Source organism: Rana temporaria, chromosome 4 (genome assembly GCF_905171775.1).
Source record: "Rana temporaria chromosome 4, aRanTem1.1, whole genome shotgun sequence".
Classification (NCBI taxonomy): domain Eukaryota; kingdom Metazoa; phylum Chordata; class Amphibia; order Anura; family Ranidae; genus Rana; species Rana temporaria.
In genome coordinates, this window is record NC_053492.1 from 316,042,606 (window position 1) to 316,064,759 (window position 22,154).

Below are 22,154 nucleotides of genomic sequence, written 5' to 3' on the forward strand. Positions count from 1 at the left end.
ACACCATCCTCTGTGTTTCTGGGCTCTTGATATTGCTGTTAGTCAATCCTTTGAGGTCTTATTGAGGTCTTATCATATCATGCATATATGACACCCACATGTCATTTCAGGAGCACCTTGTCAGTGTTATCTTTTCAATTGTTTCTTGCCACTATCCCAGTGGTCACTCTGAGGCAGCCCTTTTAAATGACTATTGATATCTGGATCACTCATGGCGGTGGACTTTTCATCAAGGTGGAGTCAGCCTAGTGCCTTACAACGCTGTTGTTTGGATTGAGTCAAAATCTATCTACTATATCAAACACATAGTAATATCTGATCAATATGAATCACAGTGCTCAACATTCATCAGTGATAAAACAAGGTCCATGCACATATAAAAAACATGCATCAGGTGCTCCTGTGCTCCTTAACTTGCACATGGAACTGCCTTTTACCGCCTTCCTGTCCAAGCCAATTTTCAGCTTTCAGTACTGTCACTCTTTGAATGACAATTGCATTGTCAAGCAACACTGTACCCATATGAAATTTGTATCATTTTTTTTTCACAATGGCAGGTGTCCATTTTTCACAAATAAAGCTCTTTTGATGGTATTTAATCACCATTTGGGTTTTGCTACACAAATGAAGAAGACAGAAAAAAAAAGTTAGTAATTTGTTATAAAATCTTGCAAACAGGTAATTTCCTTACATAGTTACATAATAGGTGAGGTTGGAAAGAGGCACAAGTCCATCAAGTCCAACCTATGTGTGTGATTTTATGTCAGTATTACATTGTATAACCCTGTATGTTGTGGTCGTTCAGGTGCTTATCCAATAGTTTTTTTAAACTATTGGTGCTCCTCACTGAAACCACCACTTGTGGAAGGGAATTCCACATCATTGCTGCTCCTACAGTAAAGAACCCTCTATGCAGTTTAAAGGAGTTGTAAATAAAAAAAAATTATGCTGAAATGACTGTTTACAGGGTATAGAGACATAATAGTTAACTGATTCCTTTTAGAAACGATTAAAAATAGATACAAATCAATCATTTAATGTACCTGTAGTTTCTAGTTTCGTTTTTGCATGCTGTTTCCTGCCTCTCTGCTGTACAGAGCCACAGAGCCAATACAGGGCAGTAATGGTTTGGAAAACGAAACTGATTGGTGCTGAGGGGTTTTAGACACACAGTAATCACACCTCCTTGAAGTTAGTGACCACAGAGAGAAAGCTCCCAGCACCGTGGTTATCAGGAAACAGACAACCAGGAAGTGTGGAGATCAGAGAAGAATTACAGCAACTTGAGAGCAAAAACAAACAATGAGGACATGAAAACAGCACTGCATTAAGGTAAAGGAAGCTACTAAGTTAAAAAAAAAATCCTTTACAAACCCTTTAAGGTTAAACCTCTTTTTTTCTAATTTTAACCACTTAAGGACCGCCGCACGACGATATACTTCGGCAGAATGGCACGGTTGGGCACATGGACGTATATATACGTTCCTGTCACGAACGTACTTCCCGAGACCAAGATGCTGAGGGCGGCACAACTTTGCGACCTGGCACAATCCGCCCCCTGGAGTTGGGACAGAGGGGGGAAGGCGCAAGGAGGCACCAGTACCGGCAGGGAAGCTGAAGTCTTACTTTGATTCGTCAGTGGCTATAGCTGATGGTGGTTCACTGGAGACAACTGTGGGCCAGGCAACAACAGTTCTGGTACACAGAGCACGTTGTCAGGGACAAGGACTGGAGGCGGGTCCGGGGTGCAAGCCGAAGGTCAAGGGTTGGAGAAGGCAGAGAATCCCAAGTTACAGGCCAGAGGTCAGGGGCAGGAGACAGCAGCAATCCAGGGACGTAAGCTAGAGGTCAGGTTCAGGAGAGAGAGCAGAGTCGTGAGGAAATCCAGGTCAAACAAGGCAGGTACAGCAACAGAAAGCATAACAAGAGCTGATGACAAACCAGCAACCTGTCAAGGGACATGGGCTGGTTTAAATTGGCCGGTCAGGCCTCTGATCCTGGGGAGAGGGCGTGCGTGCGCGGGCCCGTACATGCGGTGCGCCGCCGGAACATGCATGAGCGTGCGATTCGCGCACAGGCATGGGCGGAGATCGCTGTTCTACCGCGCATGTGCACTATTCTGCGTCTGGCTGGGTTGGCTCCCTGACAGTTCCCTTTAAGAGCCCAGCCGTGGGTCGCGAGCATGCTGCCAGATGCACGCTCACAACCCGGTCCGAAGCTCCGTCTGTTCCCTGCTCCGTCTGCTCCGTCTGTTCCCTGATATAGGGAACGACGATCACTGATGTCACAAGTCCATCCCCGCCCCCCTACAGTTAGAAACACACATGAGGTCAGACTTAACCCCTACAGCGCCCCCTAGTGGTTAACCCCTTCACTGCCATTGTAATTTTCACAGTAATCAGTGCATTTTTTATAGCACTTTTCGCTGTGAAAATGACAATGGTCCCAAAAGTGTGTCAAAAGTGTCCGATGTGTTCGCCATAATGTCGCAGTCATGAAATAAATCGCTGATCGCCCCGATTTGTAGTAAAAAAAAAAGATATTAATAAAAATGCCATAAAACTATCCCCTATTTTGTAAACGCTATAAATTTTGCGCAAACCAATCGATAAACGCTTACTGCGTTTTTTTTTTACCAAAAATAGGTAGAAGAATACGCATCGGCCTAAACTGAGGAAAAAAAAATTATATATTTTTTGGGGATATTTATTATAGCAAAAAGTTAAAAATATTGATTTTTTTTCAAAATTGTCGCTCTATTTTTGTTTATAGCGCAAAAAATAAAAACCGCAGAGGTGATCAAATACCACCAAAATAAAGCTCTATTTGTGGGGAAAAAAAAGGACACCAATTTTGTTTGGGAGCCACGTTGCACGACCGCGCAATTGTCAGTTAAAGCGACGCAGTGCCGAATCGCAAAAAGGGGCAAGGTCCTTAAAGCGGTAGTTCACCCCCCCCCCGACACATTTTACCATCGAGACAGGCATTGTAGCGCGAGCTACAGTATGCCTGTCCCGATTTTTTTAACCCCGGACTCACCTTGTAATCGGACATCGTAGATTTCGGCTCCCGCGGGGAATGGGCGTTCCTTTCAAGAGGGAGGATGATTTACGGCCGGCCCTGGCACGTCACTCTCCCCGAAGACAGCCGGAGTAGGTCTCGGCTCTTCACGGCGCCTGCGCACAGGCTATGCGCACGCGTCGTGAAGACCAAGCCTATTTCGGCTATTTCCGGAGAAGCGTGACGCGCCAGAGCCGGCCGTCAATCATCCTCCGTCTCCATAGGCACGCCCATTCCCCGGTATCTTCGATGGACGACTACAAGGTGAGTACGGGGGTAAAAAATTCGGGACAGGCATACTGTAGCTCGCGCTACAATGCCTGATTTTAAGGTAAAAGAAAAAAAAAATTTTTTTCGTCGATAGGGTGAACCCCCGCTTTAACCTGCATATTGGTCCGGTCTTAACCGGTTAATGAGTGGCCACGTGTCTTATTAAACTCCCTTCCACAGAAAAGTTTTATCCCTATTGTGGGGTCACCAGTAGGCATGAGCCCGATGTTCGAGTCGCCCATTTACCGAGATTAGAACATTATGGGGGGCTTGTGGAAAAACCGAGTGTCCGCGGAACGCCACATAATGAACAGCGAGACCATCAATGCACTGCAACCATCACAGTGCATTGACGGCTGCTAATTGGCCAAAGCAAGCACCTGACCTGCGTGCTTTGGCCAATCATAGCACACTCTGCTGTGAGAGCCATGATTGGCCAAAGGCAGGGTGCCTTTAGCCAATCATGGCTCAGGGGGCTATGTCCACGCCCTACACTATGTTAGGCTGCTTACATAGTGGACGTACATAGTTTTTTGAATGAGAGCAGCAAAATGACATTTGTAAAGGAAAAAATGTCATTTAAAACTGCTCGCGGCTATAATGTATAAAAAAAATGTAAAAATGACAGGAGACAGTTTGGGATAAGTACTTTATTTAAAAAAAAAAACTGGCCAGCGATGTCCATTCATCTTCGATCACAGCGCCACTGACCCGAGAAAAAAAACAAAAAAACTCTGACTGCAGTCTTTTTGCGCTGACAGCTGTTATATAGCTGGTGACCCCGCCCCCTCTGACATTATGTGATGTCAGATGACATCAGAAGGAGCGGCTTACATCCCTGCCCTCAGCTATATAACAGCTGTCGGCGCAAAAAGGCTCCAGTCAGAGTTTTTTCTGTTTTTTTTTCTCCGGAGCGGCGGCGCTATTATTGTAGATAAATGGACATTGCAGGACATTTATTTTTTAATAAAGGACTTGACCCAAACTGTCTACTTAAATTTTTACTTTTTTGACACTTTTTTGGTGAATGCGTAGGGATACAATGTAACCGATACCATTAACACAGGGAGGGGGCGAGATCTGGGGGTCCCCTTGTAAAAAAGGGGCTTCCAGATTACGGTAATCCCCCCCACAACCACCGGGCAAGGGTTGTGGGGAAGAGGGCATGTGGCCTGGTATGGTTCAGGAGGGTGGGGTGCTCTCTCATCCCTCCTTTTCCTGCAGCCTGCCAGGTTGCATGCTCAGATAAGGGTCTGGTATTGATTTTTGGGGGGACCTCCACGCCATTTTTTTTATTATTTTGGCTCAGGGTTCCCCTTAAAATCAATACCAGACCTGAAGGGTCACCATTTAAAAAATAAATTGGTGCAGGGTTCCCCTTAATACATTTTGATGTGGGGTTTCTCACTTTATATTCAAACCAGATCCAAAGGGCCTGGTAATGGACTTGGGGGGGGCCCCATTTCAATGATTTTTATCCATATTGCCGGGATCCGACAATACATTACAGCCGCAAGCAGTTTTAAATAAAAAAAATTCCTTTAGAAATTTAATTTTGCTGTGATACTGTTATAAACACGGGAGAGATACAATACTTTACAGGCAGACTAAGGACACCCAGGCATGATATTTAAAGGAATATTTCATGTTGTTGTTTCACTTTAAGCATTATTAAAATCATTGCTCCTGAAAAAACAGCAGTTTTTAAAACTTTTTTTTGCATTGATACATGTCCCCTGGGGTCCCCAAACACGTTTTTTTCTGGTAATAACATACATATAAGCCTTTAAAATTAGCACTTTTGATTTTTCATGTTCGTGTCCCATAGACTTTAACAGTGTTCGCGTGCTCGCACAATTTTTTTTTCTGTTCGCAAGTTCTGGTGCGTACCAAACAGGGGGGGGGGGGTGTTTGGCTCATTCCTAGTCACCGGTATGGTATTTGTAAATTGAAATCATATCCCCTCTTAAGCGTCTCTTCTCCAGAGAGAATAAGTTCAGTGCTGGTAACCTTTCCTCATATCTAATGTCTTTCATTCCCTTTATTAGTTTTGTTGCCCTTCTCTGTACTAATCTTCAGCACATCCTTCCTGAGGACTAGGGGTGCAACGGATCAAAAGACTCACGGTTCGGATCGTTCCTCGGATCAGAGTCACGGATCGGATCATTTTTCGGTACATTCTCTCAGTACAGACACACCCCCCCTCAGTACAGACACACCCCCCTCTCAGTACAGACACCCCCCTGTCAGTACAGACACCCCCCTGTCAGTACAGACACCCCCCTGTCAGTACAGACACCCCCCTGTCACTACAGACACCCCCCTCTTACTACAGTCACCCCCCTCTCAGTACAGACAACCCCCTCTCAACACAGACACCCCCTCTCAGTACAGATACCCCACTCAGTACAGACACCCTCCCCCTCAGTGCAGACACCCCCCAGTAGTACAGACAGTAACCCCCCTCAGTGCAGACAACCCCCCCAGTAGTAAAGACAGCAACCCCCCCTGAGGACTGTTGCCCAGAACTAGACAGCATACTCCAAGTGAGGCCAGACCAGAGTCTTGTAGAGTGACTCATCTCTTGAGTTACTCCCCTTTTTAATGCATGCCAATATTCTGTTTACTTTGTTAGCAGCAGCTTGGCATTGCATGCCATTGCTGAGCCTATCATCTACTAGGACCTCCAGGTACTTTTACATCCTTGATTCCCCCATAGGTTCTCCCCCCAATGAGTAGATTGCATTCATATTTTTGCTACCCAAATGCATTATTTTACATATTTCCACATTAAACCTTATTTTCCATGTAGTTTCCCACCCCATTAATTTGTTCAGATCTACTTGCAAGGTTTCCACATCCTGCAGAGAAGTTATTGTCTTGCTTAGCTTAGTATCATCCGCAAATACAGAGATTGAACTGTTTACCACATCCTCTAGGTTGTTTATGAATAAATTAAATAGGATTGGTCCCAGCACAGAACCCTGGGGACCCCACTTTCCACCCTTGACCATTCCAAGTACTCCCCATTTATCACTACCCTCTGAACTCGCCATTGTAGCCATTTTTCACTTCATGTACTCACCCTAAGGTCCATGCCAACGGACCTTACTTTGTACACTAAACGTTTATGGGAAACTGTGTCAAATGCTTTTGCAAAATTCAGATACACCACATCTACAGCCTTCCTATAATCTGAATGGCAACTCACCTCTTCTTAGAAGGTTAATAGATTGGTTTGGCAAGAATGGTTCTTCATGAGTCCATGCTGATTACTGCTAATGATACCATTTTCATTACAAAAATATCATCCCCTCCAAGAGCTTGCATACTATTGATGTTAGGTTAACTGGTCTGTAATTCCCAGGGATGTATTTTGGCCTGTTTTTAAATATTGGTGCTACATTGGCTTTTCTCCAATCAGGTGGTACCATTCCAGTCAGTAGACGGTCAGTAAAAATAAGGAACAATGGCCTGGCAGTTACTTGAATGAGTTCCTTAAGGACCCTCGGTGCAAGCCATCTGATCCCAGTGACTTATTAATGTTAAGTTTTTCAAGTCTATTCCTAATTCTGTCCTCTGTTAGCCATGAGGATGCTTCATGTGATGTGTCATGAGGATAAACACTGCAGTTTTGGTTACTGAAGCCCCCCTGATTCCCTTGTGACTGAGGAGAATAAATTCAATACCTTTGCCATCTCCCCATTCTTTGTAACCAGATTTCTTTTCTCATTCTTTATGGGGCTAATATGGTCTGTCCTCCCTCTTTTACAGTTGATATACTTTCAATAATTTTTGGGTATTGATTTTGCTTTCCTCCGCCCTAATTGCACCCTTACATTTCTTGTTGCATTCTCTGAAGAGTTTGAATGCTGATGATGATCCCTCAGCATTGTATTTTTTGAAGGCCTTCTCCTTTGCTTTTATATGCATGTTTACATTGGAGTTAAGCCACTCAGGACTTTTGTTCGCTCTTTTAAATTCATTTCCCAATGGGATGCACTGGTTAATGCCCTTATTTAATATCCTCTTAAAGTAAACCCATCTCTCCTCCGTGTTCTTTGTTCCTAAGATTTTATCCCAATTAATATCTTTTAGCAAGGTTCGTACTTTAGGAAAGTTGACTCCTTTGAAATTCAGTGTCTTTGTATTCGCCTTATGTTTCCTATTTGTGTGATTTGTACTGAAGCTAATTGACCTGAGATCACTTTTTGCTAAATTGCCCCGTACTTCCACATCCATGATTAGGTCTGTATTGTTGGGTAATCAGTAGGTCTAGTAATGCTTTGTTTCTAGTTGGCGCATCTACTATTTGACCCATGAAATTGTCTTGCAAGACATTTAGGAACTGCGAGCAGTCTGTTTGGATAATTAAAATCTCCCATTATGATTACATTTTCCATGCTTGCTGATAATTAAGATTGTTATAGTAGGTCATCTCCCCCTCCTCCCCTAGGTTAGAGGGCCTTTAGCATACTCCCAATATTACTTCCTCCTTAGTTTCTTCCCTTTGGAGCTCTACCCATAAGGATTCCACCTCCTCCCTAGCCCCCTTAGTGATATCATCTCTCACATTCACTCGTACATTATTCTTTATATACAGGCATACCCCTCTCCCTATTTTATTTCTCTGTCCCTGCGATGAAGGAAATACCCTTGAATGGTTGCCAGCCAATCATGACAGCCGTTGAACCAAGTCTCTGAAATTACCACAAAATCTAAATCCTCCTCGTACAACAGTATCTATAGTTCTCCCATCTTGTCCACCAGGCTCCTGGCATTGGTGAACATGCCACGTAGTTTGGACCAGTTGCATACTGTCTTCTTATTGGGTCTTCCAAGGTTGAAAATAGTACTTGGTGCTATACTTACCTTGGGTTTATGCGGTTTAGTCAACCTACCACTAGTGCCCCAATACTTCCCTCTGGAAAATATTCCACGCTGACTATCTCTACCTCTGGACCCCCCCCCCCCTTCGCCTAGTTTAAAAGTCCCATCTTCACTCCCAGCAGATCTGCACCCTCCTCCTTTAGGTGCAGTGCGTCCCTTCTATAGAAATAGTGACCAACTGAGAAGTCGGCCCAGTTCTCCAGGACCCCAAACCCCTCTTTTCTACACCAAGTCCTCAGCCACTTGTTTACTTCCCTAATCTCCCTCTGCCTTTCTGGTGTGGCTCAAGGAACCAAAAGTATTTCTGAGAATACTACCTTGGAGGTCCTTTTCCTCAATTTAGCTCCTAAATCCTTAAAGCGGAGGTTCACCCAAATAACATTTATATAAGACCAAATTCTTTATACTACCAGCATGTACAGTCGGCACTTTTTTAGGCTGTACATACCTTATAATCTATATTTGAAATCTGGCTTCCGGGTACTTCTCCCGCGGGAGTAGGTGTTTCCAAGCTGAGCCGCAATGTAATCTAGGCGTTCGCCCAGATGATTGATGTCTATTAGAAAATGTTCCCCCTGGCGGATAAGGCCCGCCCCGCGTATTGTGTATGCGCTTCACGGAGTTTGCGAAAGGAGCCGAACATGTAAAGGGGCGAGTCGGCTCTACACAGTGCCTGTGCACCGACTAGGACCCGTGTAGAGCTGACTGTGCAGGCGCCGTATAGAGCCGACTCGCAGCTTTACCTGTTCGGCTCCTTTCGGAAACTCCGTGACGCGCCTACGCAATACGGGCGCACTTATTGGGATGTTCCAGCCCAAGGTCAGCCTCCCTTGCACTTTCCCCTCTACCCTTCCTGACTGTCACCCATCTAGTCTTTTTTAGTGCCTGAACCTCTTTGTCTCCACCCGTCTCTGTGCTGGCCCCTGCCAGCACCTGCCGGCTAGGTTCCCAGCTCTCCTTTAGTATAGAGGGTCTTCTTAGTGCTGACAGTTGCTTCCCTAGATTCAGAACCTGGGCTTCCAGGGAAACAATGGCCTGGATTCACGTAGAGCGACGTACATTTGTGTGGGCGTACCACATCTCATATGCGCTACGCCGACGTAACACAGAGAGGCAAGAACAGTATTCACAAAGCACTTGCTCCCTTTGTTGCGCGGCGTAGCGTAAATTGGTCGGCGTAAGCCCGCCTAATTCAAAGTAGGAAGGAAGTGGGCGTGATACATTTAAATGTAGCGTGACCCCATGCAAATGAGGGGCCGAACGAACGACACATGCGCCATCCCGTGGACGCTTCCCAGTGCGCATGCTCAGAATCACGTCGGAACGAACGCCTAATATACGTCGAATCACTGAACGTAACCTACGCCCAGCCCTATTCACGTAATACTACGTAAACGACGTAAAATACAACGGCTGTTCCGACGTCCATACCTTTGCATGGGTTGCGCCACCTATTATGTGGAATAACTTTACGCTGGACGTACGCCTTATGTAAACTGCGTAGATTACAGCGGCAGCGCAAGTACGTTCGTGAATCGGCGTAACTCGGTCATTTACATATTCGACGCGTAACTCAATGGAAGCGCCCCTTGCGGCCAGCAGAAATATGCACCCAAGATACGACGGCGTAGTAAACTTACGTCGGTCATATGAAGCCAAATTTCAGGCGTATCTTACTTCCAGAACCAGGTGCAGAGATACGCCGGCGCATCCGTGCACTTACGCGGCGTATCAGTAGATACGTTGGCGTAAGGCTTTCAGAATCCGGGCCAAAATGCTTACATTTTACACAGCAGTATTCTCCCTTGATCGGATGATCAAGGAATGCATAAATCCAGCAAGATGTACATCAAGTCGCATCTTCACACCTGCCGGGCTTCGTACCTACTAGTTTAATGAGGATTGGGGATTATACCTTGTCCAAATTAACTAACAACTAGCTTCCTGACACTTATGCCGCGTACACACGGTCGTTTTTTGTGATGAAATAAAACAAAGTTTTTAAAAACTTCATTTAAAATGATCGTGTGTGGGCTTCACATCGTTTTTTGTCTTAAAAAAAACGATAAAAAAAAAATTCAAACATGCTTCAATTTTTTATGTCGTTTTTCAAAATGTAATTTTTGTGTCATAAAAAATGATCATGTGTGGGCTAAAACGACGTTTTAAACCCACGCATGCTCAGAAGCAAGTTATGAGACGGGAGCTTGAATGGAACAGAGTGCTGTCGTACGTGTTGTACGTAACCGCGCTTTGCTAGAGCATTTTCAGAATGCGGGTTTATGATGAAGTAGTAAAGACAGCAACCCCCCCCCCAGCAACCCCCCCCTGAGGACTGTTGCCCAGAACTAGACAGCATACTCCAAGTGAGGCCAGACCAGAGTCTTGTAGAGTGGGAGAATTATCGCCTCATCTCTTGAGGTACTCCCCTTTTTAATGCATGCCAATATTCTGTTTGCTTTGTTAGCAGCAGCTTGGCATTGCATGCCATTGCTGAGCCTATCATCTACTAGGACCTCCAGGTACTTTTACATCCTTGATTCCCCCCATAGGTTCTCCCCCCAATGAGTAGATTGCATTCATATTTTTGCTACCCAAATGCATTATTTTACATATTTCCACATTAAACCTTATTTTCCATGTAGTTTCCCACCCCATTAATTTGTTCAGATCTACTTGCAAGGTTTCCACATCCTGCAGAGAAGTTATTGTCTTGCTTAGCTTAGTATCATCTGCAAATACAGAGATTGAACTGTTTACCACATCCTCTAGGTTGTTTATGAACAAATTAAATAGGATTGGTCCCAGGACAGAACCCTGGGGGACCCCACAGACTTCCACCCTTGACCATTCCAAGTACTCCCCATTTATCACTACCCTCTGAACTCGCCATTGTAGCCATTTTTCACTTCATGTACTCACCCTACGGTCCATGCCAACGGACCTTACTTTGTACACTAAACGTTTATGGGAAACTGTGTCAAATGCTTTTGCAAAATCCAGATACACCACATCTACAGCCTTCCTTTAATCTAGATGGCAGCTCACCTCTTCTTAGAAGGTTAATAGATTGGTTTGGCAAGAATGGTTCTTCATGAGTCCATGCTGATTACTGCTAATGATACCATTTTCATTACTAAAATCTTATATAATATATCCCCTCCAAGAGCTTGCATACTATTGATGTTAGGCTAACTGGTCTGGAATTCCCAGGGATGTATTTTGGCCTGTTTTTAAATATTGGTGCTACATTGGCTATTCTCCAATCAGGTGGTACCATTCCAGTCAGTAGACGGTCAGTTAAAATTAGGAATAATGGCCTGGCAATTACTTGACTGAGTTCCTTAAGGACCCTCGGTGCAAGCCATCTGGTCCCAGTGACTTATTAATGTTGCATTCTCTGAAAAGTTTGAATGCTGATGATGATCCCTCAGCACGATGTGAAGGGTGGCAGAGGACACTACTGTGGGGCGTGATGTGAAGGGGGGGCAGAGGACACTACTGTGGTGGGTGATGTGAAGGGGACCAGAGGACACTACTGTGGTGGGTGATGTGAAGGGGAGCAGAGGACACTATTGTGGTGAGTCATGTGAAGGGGAGCAGAGGACACTACTGTTGTCGGTGGTGTGAAGGGGGGCAAAGGATGCTAATGTGACACAATGGGGGTTATTTACGAAAGGCAAATTCACTTTGCACTACAGGCAGTTGTTGTAAATCTGAGGGGTAGATCTGAAATGAGGGGAAGCTCTGCTGATTTTATTATCCAATCATGTGCAAGCTAAAATGCTGTTTTTTATTTTCCTTGCATGTCCCCCTCGGATCTACATCGACTGCACTTTCAAGTGTTCTTTCAGTGCAATTTCAAGTGCACTTTGCACTTGTAGTTTACAGTTCTAGTGCAAAGTGGATTTGCCTTACGTAAATAACCCCCAGTATGTGTTCTTCATGCTGTCATTTTATTGGGAGCGTGATAAAAAAAAATATTTTAAAGGGTGCCGCCTAGTACTCCCCCAGATCTTTGCTTTCCTCCATCCTTCCACACTCCTAAACCTTGTGGACAATCTGGTGGACACAGCCGATGACAGATCGTGTCCTTCCGGATAATAGGGCTCCTGCCCAGCCATCATTTTACAAAGGGCCTGGTGGGAAGGGGTTAAAATCAGGCACATATGGAGTGCTTTGCTTTCAGTTAGTATTTTCACACATAGGGGTTGGTTAAGAAGTAGTAGAAAATGTTTATATATAATGTATATACAGTGGGGGTTGTTTACGAAAGGCAAATTGCACTGAAAACGCACTTGGAAGTGCAGTCACTGTAGATCTGATGGAGACATGCAAGGAAAAAAAAAACATTTTAGCTTGCATATTATTGGATAATAAAATCAGCAGAGCTTCCCCTCATTTCAGATCTACCCCTCATATTTACAGCGACTGCACTTCCATATGCACTTTCAGTGCAATTTCAAGTGCACTTTGCACTTGTAGTGTGCACTTGTAGTGCAAAGTGCAATTGGCTTTCGTAAATAAACCCCAGTATCTCACAAAAGTTAGTACACTCCGCACATTTTTGTAAATATTTTATTATATCTTTTCATGTGACAACACTGAAGAAATTACACTTTACAACAAAGTAAAGTAGTGAGTGTACAGCTTGTATAACAGTGTCAATTTGCTGTCCCCTCAACACACAGCCATTAATGTCTAAACCGCTGGTGAGTACATCACTTAAGCCCTGTACACACGATTGGTCCATCCGATGAAAACAGTCTGATGGACCGATTTCATTGGTTAACCGATGAAGCTGACTGATGGTCAGTCGTGCCTACACACCATCGGTTAAAAAAACGATCGTGTCAGAACGCAGTGACGTAAAACACAACTATGTGCTGAAAAAAACGAAGTTCAATGCTTCCAAGCATGCGTCGACTTAATTCTGAGCATGCGTGGATTTTTAACCGATGGACGTGCCTACAAACGATCGTTTTTTTTTTTCTATCGGTTAGGTATCCATCGGTTACATTTAAAACAAGATTGCTTTTTTTTAACCTATGGATAAATAACCGAGGGGGCCCACACACGTTCGGTCTGGACCAATGAAAACGTTCTCATTGGTTTAACCGATCGTGTGTACGCGGCCTAAGTGAAAATCTCCAAATTGGGCCCAATTAGCCATTTTCCCTCCCCAGTGTCATGTGACTCATTAGTGTTACAAGATCTCAGGTGTGAATGGGGAGCAGGTGTGTTAAATTCGGTGTTATCGCTCTGACTCTCTCATACGGGTCACTGGAAATTCAACATGGCACCTCATGGCAAACAACTCTCTGTGGATCTGAAAAAAAAAATGAATTGTTGCTCTACATCAGGGGTGCCTAACCAGTGGCCCGGGGGCCACATGTGGCCCAAGGAGCCCCTGATGTGGCCTGCAACCTCCTGCTTTGGGATGGTGGATTGGCAAGCCCAGATTGTGGGTTGTCGACCCACCATCCCAGAGCAAGAGTGTTGTGAATGAAGCCGGCGGTAGAAGAAGCAAGTGGCTGCGGAGCACAGTCGCATAAGCCGATGCTTCCTATATAGCGCCAACTCCTGTCACAGGCGGGGTGATACCAAATGCTCTCTGCCTGGGACAGCAACAGCCGATGATACCTGAATAGAAGACTGCTTTTAAAGGTAGGTTTATTACTAAAATCCCAGGGCCAGATTCAGGTAGAATTGCGTAAATCCGCGGCGGCGTAACGTATCACATTTACGTTACACCGCCGCAAGTTTTACGGGCAAGTGCTTGATTCACAAAGCACTTGCCTGTAAAACTTGCGGCGGCGTAGCGAAAATCCGTCCGGTGCAAGCCCGCCTAATTCAAATGGGGCGTGTATCATTTAAATTAGGCGCGTTCCCGCGCCGAACGTTCTGCGCGTGCTCCGTTTTGAAATTTCCCGCCGTGCTTTGCGTGAAATGACGTCGCACCGACGTAATTTTTTGAACGGCGACGTGCCTTACGTCCTTTCCTATTCACGGACGACTTACGCAAAAAAAATAAAAATTTTAAATTCTACGCGGGAATGACGGCCATACTTTAACATGGCTATTCTAAATATAAGCCATGAAATAGCAGCCGTAACTATACGCTGGGAAAAGCTGACTAGCGACGACGTAAGAGAATGCGACGACCGCGCGTAACTTTGTGGATCGCCGTAAACAGCTAATTAGCATACCCAATGCGGAAAACGATGCGAACTCCACCCAGCGGGCGCCGAAGTATTACACCGACGATCCAAAGGCGTACGAAGCCGTACGCCTGTCGGATCGAAGCCAGAAGCCGTCGTATCTTGGTTTGAGGATTCAAACTAAAGATACGACGTGGCAAATTTGAAAATACGCCGGTGTATCAGTAGATACTCCAGCGTATTTCAGCTGTGAATCTGGCCCCCAGTGTATATATCTGGGTATATCTGTTCTGCAGTGGTTACTGGGCTGCTTTCAAACTGATCCACAGGTGCAGCGCAGAACACCTGCAAGTTACCTGCACTGAGCCATAGACTTCTGTTATTACCTGGGAGTTTGGTGCACTTCAGAAAGTGCACCACCCCTGCAAGATATAACAGAAGTCAATGCAAAGTGCAGCTAAGCCACAGGTGCACTGCGCTGTACCTTTGGTGTGGGTAAACCGCAGCACGTCAGTGTGAAAGCAGTCTTAGGCTGCTTTTGACACGACCGGTCCGACCCAATCAGACCCTCCTTTCACCTCTATTTAACCACAGATGTAAACGGATGTGTTGCCATTTACACCCACCTACCTTCAATCCGATCTGCTACAGAAAAACAGTAGGGGTAATTTCTCCCCCTCCATCTGGGCAGATCGGAGGGCCCATAGAGTAGAGCAGCCGTGTTTGTGTCAGCTCTGCATATGCAGAGTGGACTTGGACCTGTCATCCGCGTGCTCCGCTCATTGTGGCCCATGACTGCTTACCAAGTTGCTTAAGTGGCCCTCACTTTTCAAAAGTTTGGGCTGCAGCACTGTGGCAAAGACCATACAGCGGTTTAACAGGACAGGTTCCACTCAGAACAGGCCTCGCCATGGTCAACCAAAGAAGTTGAGTGCACATGCTTAGCTTCTGATAAAAATAAACTATTAGCACATCTATTTCTGTTAAGTTTTTTTTTAATATACAGCATTTTTTGTACACATTTCTAACACTTGGCTCACAGTTGCAGTGCATTAGTCCCAGTGTACATTGCTGTCGAGAAAAAAAAAACAGGCTGGGTCACCTCCTAAACACCCGACAGCAGCAGCTTAGCCTAATTGTCACAAGCTACTAAAATATGTACAAGAACGCATGTCAAATGTGAAAATCATAAAGATCTTCAAAGTACACAGCAATAATAATTTAAAAAACTGTATGTGCTCACCGATAACACATGGTATATTGCAATAAATGTAAACCTAAAATATCTTGTCTTGTTTAGGAACTAACCCTATTCGACTGGTGGGTGGCTTGGACAGATGTGCTGGACGCGTGGAAATATATAATGGAACAGAGTGGGGAACAGTATGTGATGACATATGGAACATCAATAATGCTCATGTTGTGTGTCGACAGCTGAAATGTGGGTCTGGCGTTGCAGCTCTAAGTAATGCTCATTTTGGACCGGGTAATGGGAGTATTCTTCTTGATGATGTGCGGTGTGTTGGAAATGAGCAGTACCTTTACCAATGTAGTCATCTTGGATGGGGCTCCCATAACTGTGGACACAATGAAGATGCAAGTGTCATCTGCTCAGGTATATGATTGTTGCTTCTATAACACCACATACTGTATATGACATATAAAGCAGTGTCTTTTTATGCAAATAAACCAGCCTACACAGATGACCATGTAGTTGCCATCATCCCTTGGAAATTTGTAATGAGAAAACCTCTAGGGTTGGGATTGTGAAGGCAACAGAAAATATATTCAAAAAGTATAAAAAATATATATTTAATACACATAAATAGAAAAAGTACAAAATTACAGTGCAATACAATCTGATATCATGGAAAAAACATTAATTACAGACATATGAGTAGCAGAAAGACACCATGCCATTTTTAAAGAAAGTTCCCCTTGAGGGGTAAACTGTAGAGATATGGCTGATCCGACGCAATTCCGATCAAACCTTCAAAGGTTGATCTTCATCAGGGATATTATGTGTCTTTGATATCTGGATAAAGAAAAATTGATTGAAAAACAAACAATAAATCATGTCCAATAATGTATACATATTCACAATTGTGAATATGTATACATTATTGGACATGATTTATTGTTTGTTTTTCAATAAATTTTTCTTTATCCAGATATCAAAGACACATAATATCCCTGATAAAGATCAACCTTTAAAGGTTTGATCGGAAACGCGTCGGATCAGCCAATTCTCTACAGTTTACCCCTCAGGGGGAACTTTTTTTAAATATGGCACATGTCCGCTGAAACTGTAGGGCCGACCGGACAATTTTCCGGCCGAGCGGACAGGTTTCCAGCGGACAAATGTTTCTTAGCATGCTAAGAAACATGTCCGCTGGAAAGCTGTCCGTCGGACATGTCCGATGGTCAGTACGACTCATCGGACATGTCCGCTGGCCCGAGAACCCGCGCATGGCGTCGAAGTGATTAGACGCATGCGTGGAAGCATTGAACTTCCGGGTTCGCGCACGTCGCCGCGTCATCGTCGCCGCCACGTCACCGCGCTGTCTGTCCGCGGGGATTTTGGTTTGATGGTGTGTACAACCATCAGACCAAAATCTCTGAGCAAACATGTCCGATGAAAACGGTCCGCGGACCGTTTTCATCGGACATGTTTGCCCGTGTGTACGAGGCCTAAGATGTGTTTGCAGATGCAGCAGACAGGACCTGCTGCAGGCAATAGGCAGCACCTTAACCATATGACTGTGGACTATTTGGGGTCCAGGGCTGATGTGGTCAATAGCGAAAGCTTGTGTGCTGTCTGAGAGGGCCTTCAACACAGCAGGTGTTTTTTTTTTAAAAGAGACAAATTCACCTGTTCCCAGACATTGTTAACTGGCTCAATTAAAATGATCAGCAATGGTTACAAAACCTGTGCAGCTGCAAAGATGACACACATAAGGTTTCCACAGCTGGGTCTCTGATGCAAAATTTGTATCGTAGGTTGCAGTGTAAATGCTGCATTGCATTCTAAAGATTGCAGCCAGGGGCATTTCTAGGGTCTTAATAGACCACGGGCACACAGATTTAAGCAAAGTGATTAGAGATGTGCAATTTGTTTCAGTCCAAGTACGAATTGGGACAAATTTGGGGTTATTCCGAGATTTGGATGTATCTGAATCTCCTAATAAAATAGTAATGAAATTTGTTTAATTTTGTTTTTTAAATTTGTTTTCTAATGAACAACAAATTTTCAGAACAATTCAAATTCGGATCAGTCAAAAAATGATCGACCGATTCGAATTCTGTGTGAAGAATAGCTGGTTAAGGAGTGGCCGCCACGTCCTTAACAACAGATGACTCATCTGCTGTCAGTGGGCTTCCCCACTGACAGCTGAAATGTAAACGAAAGACTGCCAACAATATTTTTTTTTTAAAAAAGCAGTGTGGGGTCCCCCCCAATCCATACCAGGCCCTTCGGGTCCAAAATGTAAAGTAAAAAAAATTGTGTGGGGCCCCCCATCAAGATACATATATATATATATTGATACATGTCCCCCATGGCAGTATCCAGTTCCCCGTACCATTTTTTTGGACAACCGATTGCCTTTTAGCCTTTGAAATGGCCAGAAGTGATTATCAAGATTCAACCAAAACTGGTGGAAATTTGCCAGGAATCAACCAGCAAAAATGACATTCCATGACATATAGCAACATCAGTTCTTCTTTACTGTAACATTCACCCATTATACTAAAAGGGTACATGTAACCTTCCCTGAGAATTCACCTGACTTTCCCTCAACATATTTATGCTAAAATTCACCTGGTTTAGCTTTTACATTAAATTAAAATTCCACATTAAAAACACTATTAACTGTTTATGAAGGAAGCTGTGTTTGTATACAGATTCAGCATTTCCCAAGTTATTTTTTGAACTATACATAAAAAATACCACGCCTTCCAAAATAACAAAAAAAAAAGTTTTAATAGAGAGAAAGGGAAAACAATTGCTCCTCCCTCCTCTGATCTGCTAACTCTGGATTGATGTGCAGCATTTTCAGGCATCATTGAAACCTGAAAATATTAATTAAAAATAGATTCATAAAATAATTTCTAATAGTATTTTATGTTTATTTTAACTGCTTTTTTACCTGCATTTATGTTGAACTGGTTAGGAGTTTGAGGGATCCCTGAGTTTACCAAAGAGGGGGCAACAACCTGCTTGCCACTCAGTCATGCCAAAGAACCCAGTGTATATAAGTACTAGTGCTTTTTGGAATCTCTTTCAAAGCATCACCAATGTTGAAAGGTAGGGATTAGCTATGATCCTCCTTAAAATCTATACCAGACCCAATGGGTCTGATATGGATCTCCTGGAGGGGGGCTCACACATTTTTATTTTTTATTTTTTGATCAGACTCAAAGGGTCTGGTATGTATTTTATGTATTTTGGTGGGACTCTACACATTTTTTTCATTCTTGCTGTAGGGTGTGCTACAACAAAAATGACATTTACGAAGAGAAAGTTTAAATTACCAGCAAATTACATTATTTGCTAGCTTTAAAAAAAAAATAAAGAAAAAGAAACAGTACACGCATCCCTTCAAAGGCCCTTTAAAATACATAGCAAATACAGATATCCATACTTGACATTGTCATGTATTAAATGAACCCTGTGACTTTTAGCCATATATGATCTGGAAATAACAAAATAACATAACAAATGTAGCAATTAAAAATAATACAGAAATTATTATACTATTTCAATAATGTTATTTTGTTATTTCCAGGTCAATAATGGCTAAAAGTCACAGGGTTTATTTAATACACGACAATGTCAAGTCCTTTGCCCAGCAGCACAATAGACAGTATTTTCTGTTAGGGGCTGTATCGTATCAACACAGATCATGAAGGTGACAGTAAAGCAGGCCATACACGGTCAAATTTCGAATTTTCTTTTCAAAATCAGAAAGTTTTTTTTTTGGGATCCGATGATGCCACCATTGATTTTTGAAATTCGGCAGACCAAGCCTTTATGTTGCTACAGAAAATAATTTTTGTGTCTGGGAATCTTCTTTTCTCTCCGGGAATTTTCTTTTTTTGCACATGCGCAATTTTTTTTCTATTACATTTCCAATATGTCCGATTCCTCAAATTTGATTGCCGCATGAAAATAGGCTGTTGCTGCAGCCCACTAACGGTGCGAAATTTGTACAAAAATTCTTAGAAACGATTTTCGAAGGAAAATGCTTTCGAAATTCGAACCGTGTATGGCCAGCATTAAGCCCCATACACACGAGTCAATCTTATGACCGGCTTCTGTTGAACAAGTATGCTGGAAAACCAGCAATCGATTGGCATCTGATCAGCGCTTGCGGCCAATGGCTGTGAGCAATGACCGGTGTGTTCTGGGGGCAATGACAACGTTCCCTGTCAGAACATAATAGCACAGCCGGGGAGATTGCTGTACCAACATTGCATAGTTAGTACAGAATCCTCTCAGTTTTTTCATTTAGCTGCTGGATTGAACGAAAAAAAATAAAAAATAACATGTACCAGGCTTAATTTTTCCCAGGGAAGGAATGGGGTCTATTAAACTTTTCATAGCTATGATAGACTTTAAACAAACTATTACATATGACGTTTGATAAAAGCATTGTTATTGTATTGTCATATGTATGCATTTCACTGACTAATCATATGTTCATTCTTTTAGATTCTCAAAATGCCATTGTAAATGGTTCCACAGGTAATATGATTGTATTCATTTTTCACTAAACAAATCTGTCACAAGTAAAATAGGACTGTTTCAGGACAGAAGGAGACAAGGCAGAACATTTATTTCTGATATTCCTGATGCCATTGCCAAGTAATAAGCAAGAGAAAAGTGAGCAGTAGCAAGTTATGTCACACTTATGCCCTGTACACACGATCGGAAATCTGATGGAATCTAAACCGATGGATTTTTTCATCGGATATCCAATGAAGCTGACTTTCATCAGTCTTGCCTACACACCATCGGTTAAAAATCAGATCGTGTCCAACGCGGTGACGTAAAACACTACGACATGCTGAGAAAAATGAAGTTCAATGCTTCCGAGCATGCGTCGACTTGATTCTGAGCATGCGTGGATTTTTGACCGATGGATTTTCCCACAGACGATCGTTTTTTTTTCTATCGTTTTTTTAACCATAAGAAAAATTTAAAACAGGTTCTATTTTTTTTCACCGATGGGAAAAAAAACGATGGGGCCCACACACGATTGGTTTGTCCGATGAAAATGGTCCATTGGTCCGTTTTCATCAGACGAACCGATCGTGTGTACAGGGCATTAGAGGAGATAGGTAGTAAGTTAGTGGCAGTATTTTGGTGCATTACTATAACTGGTCACCGTTATTAGGCCTTGTACACATGGCCGAACATGTCCGATGAAAACGGTCCGTTTTCATCGGACATGTCTGCTGGGAGGTTTTGGTCTGATGTGTGTACACACCATCAGACCAAAATCCCCGCGGACAGAGAACGCGGTGATGTAGAAGACACCGACGTTCTCTGACACGGAAGTTCAATGCTTCCACGCATGCATCGAATCAATTTGACGCATGCGCGGGATTTCGGGCTGCTGGTTATACGTCATAACCAGCGGACATGTCCGATGAGTCGTACTAACCATCGGACATGTCCGACGGACAGCTTTCCAGCGGACAAAGTTTCTTAGCATGCAAAGAAACTTTTGTCCGCTGGAAACCTGTCCGCTCGGCCGGAAAACTGTCCGCTAGGCCCTACACACGGTCGGACATGTCCGCGGAAACTGGTCCGGGGACCAGTTTCAGCGGACATGTTCGGTCGTGTGTACGAGGCCTTAGGCATTGTTGCTGGACAGTTGGGGGATCAGAACCTCCACATGGGTCTACCAAATTAAAGGGGTTGTAAAGGTTTGTTTTTCATTTTCTAAATAGGTTCCTTTAAGCTAGTGCATTGTTGGTTCACTTACCTTTTCCTTCGAATTCCTTTCTAAATGTTTTTTTTCTTTGTCTGAATTTCTCACTTCCTGTTTCTCCTCAGTAAGCTTTCCACCATCATCCGAGCGGTGGAAAGTCATTTAGAACAGCTTACTGAGGAGGAACAGGAAGTGAGAAATTCAGACAAAGAAAAAAAAACTTTTAGAAGGGAAATCAAAGGAAAAGGTAAGTGAACCAACAATGCACTAGCTTAAAGTAATACATTCATTATTTCAAACTTCAATAGGCTACTGAGTTCTCACAGGTCTGTGTATGGCTTTACAAGTTGTATGCTACCTTGGGGGAAGCAATTTTCTTTCATTTTGAACTTTGTGTAAAATAATAAAAAATATTAATTAAATCAGTTATGTGCTCATATAAATAGTTACTGTGTACTATTTTTAAATGAAACTAAAGTACCTAAATATGTCTTAAAATCAGCCCTGCACATTATTCAGAATAGAAAGGAGGTTTAGCACAATCAGTCAATCAGGCTGCACCTGCTGCATGCACATATGCAACAAAGTGAAATTTGTGTGTTTACACAAGTAGGTGAAGCTCCATTCACATCTGTGTGTTTTTCAAAAGCATGGCAAACGGCACAGAAAATGTTTTAGAATCATGCTGCATACGCACCAAAAAGCCCAGTAAAAAACACACCACACATCACTCTAAAAAGAGTTCTGGAGCTTCTTTAGGGCAATTGTTGAATGGGCTGCCCTATGTGGGATGAGCAAAAATGCTCTAATGCCGCACACACACGGTCGTTTTTTG

General features: G+C 43.4%; 1 protein-coding gene across 3 annotated transcripts in view; it reads left to right on the forward strand.

Annotated features, from left to right (window-relative positions):
- Positions 1-22,154, forward strand: part of LOC120937413 (deleted in malignant brain tumors 1 protein-like) — a 116,933-nt gene that overhangs the window by 45,276 nt on the left and 49,503 nt on the right. For all 3 annotated transcript variants that reach the window (XM_040350629.1, XM_040350630.1, XM_040350631.1), the window contains 2 exons: positions 15,682-15,996; positions 20,095-20,127. In XM_040350629.1, the coding sequence (XP_040206563.1) occupies positions 15,682-15,996; positions 20,095-20,127 (348 nt within the window). The remainder of the gene's footprint in view (positions 1-15,681; positions 15,997-20,094; positions 20,128-22,154) is intronic.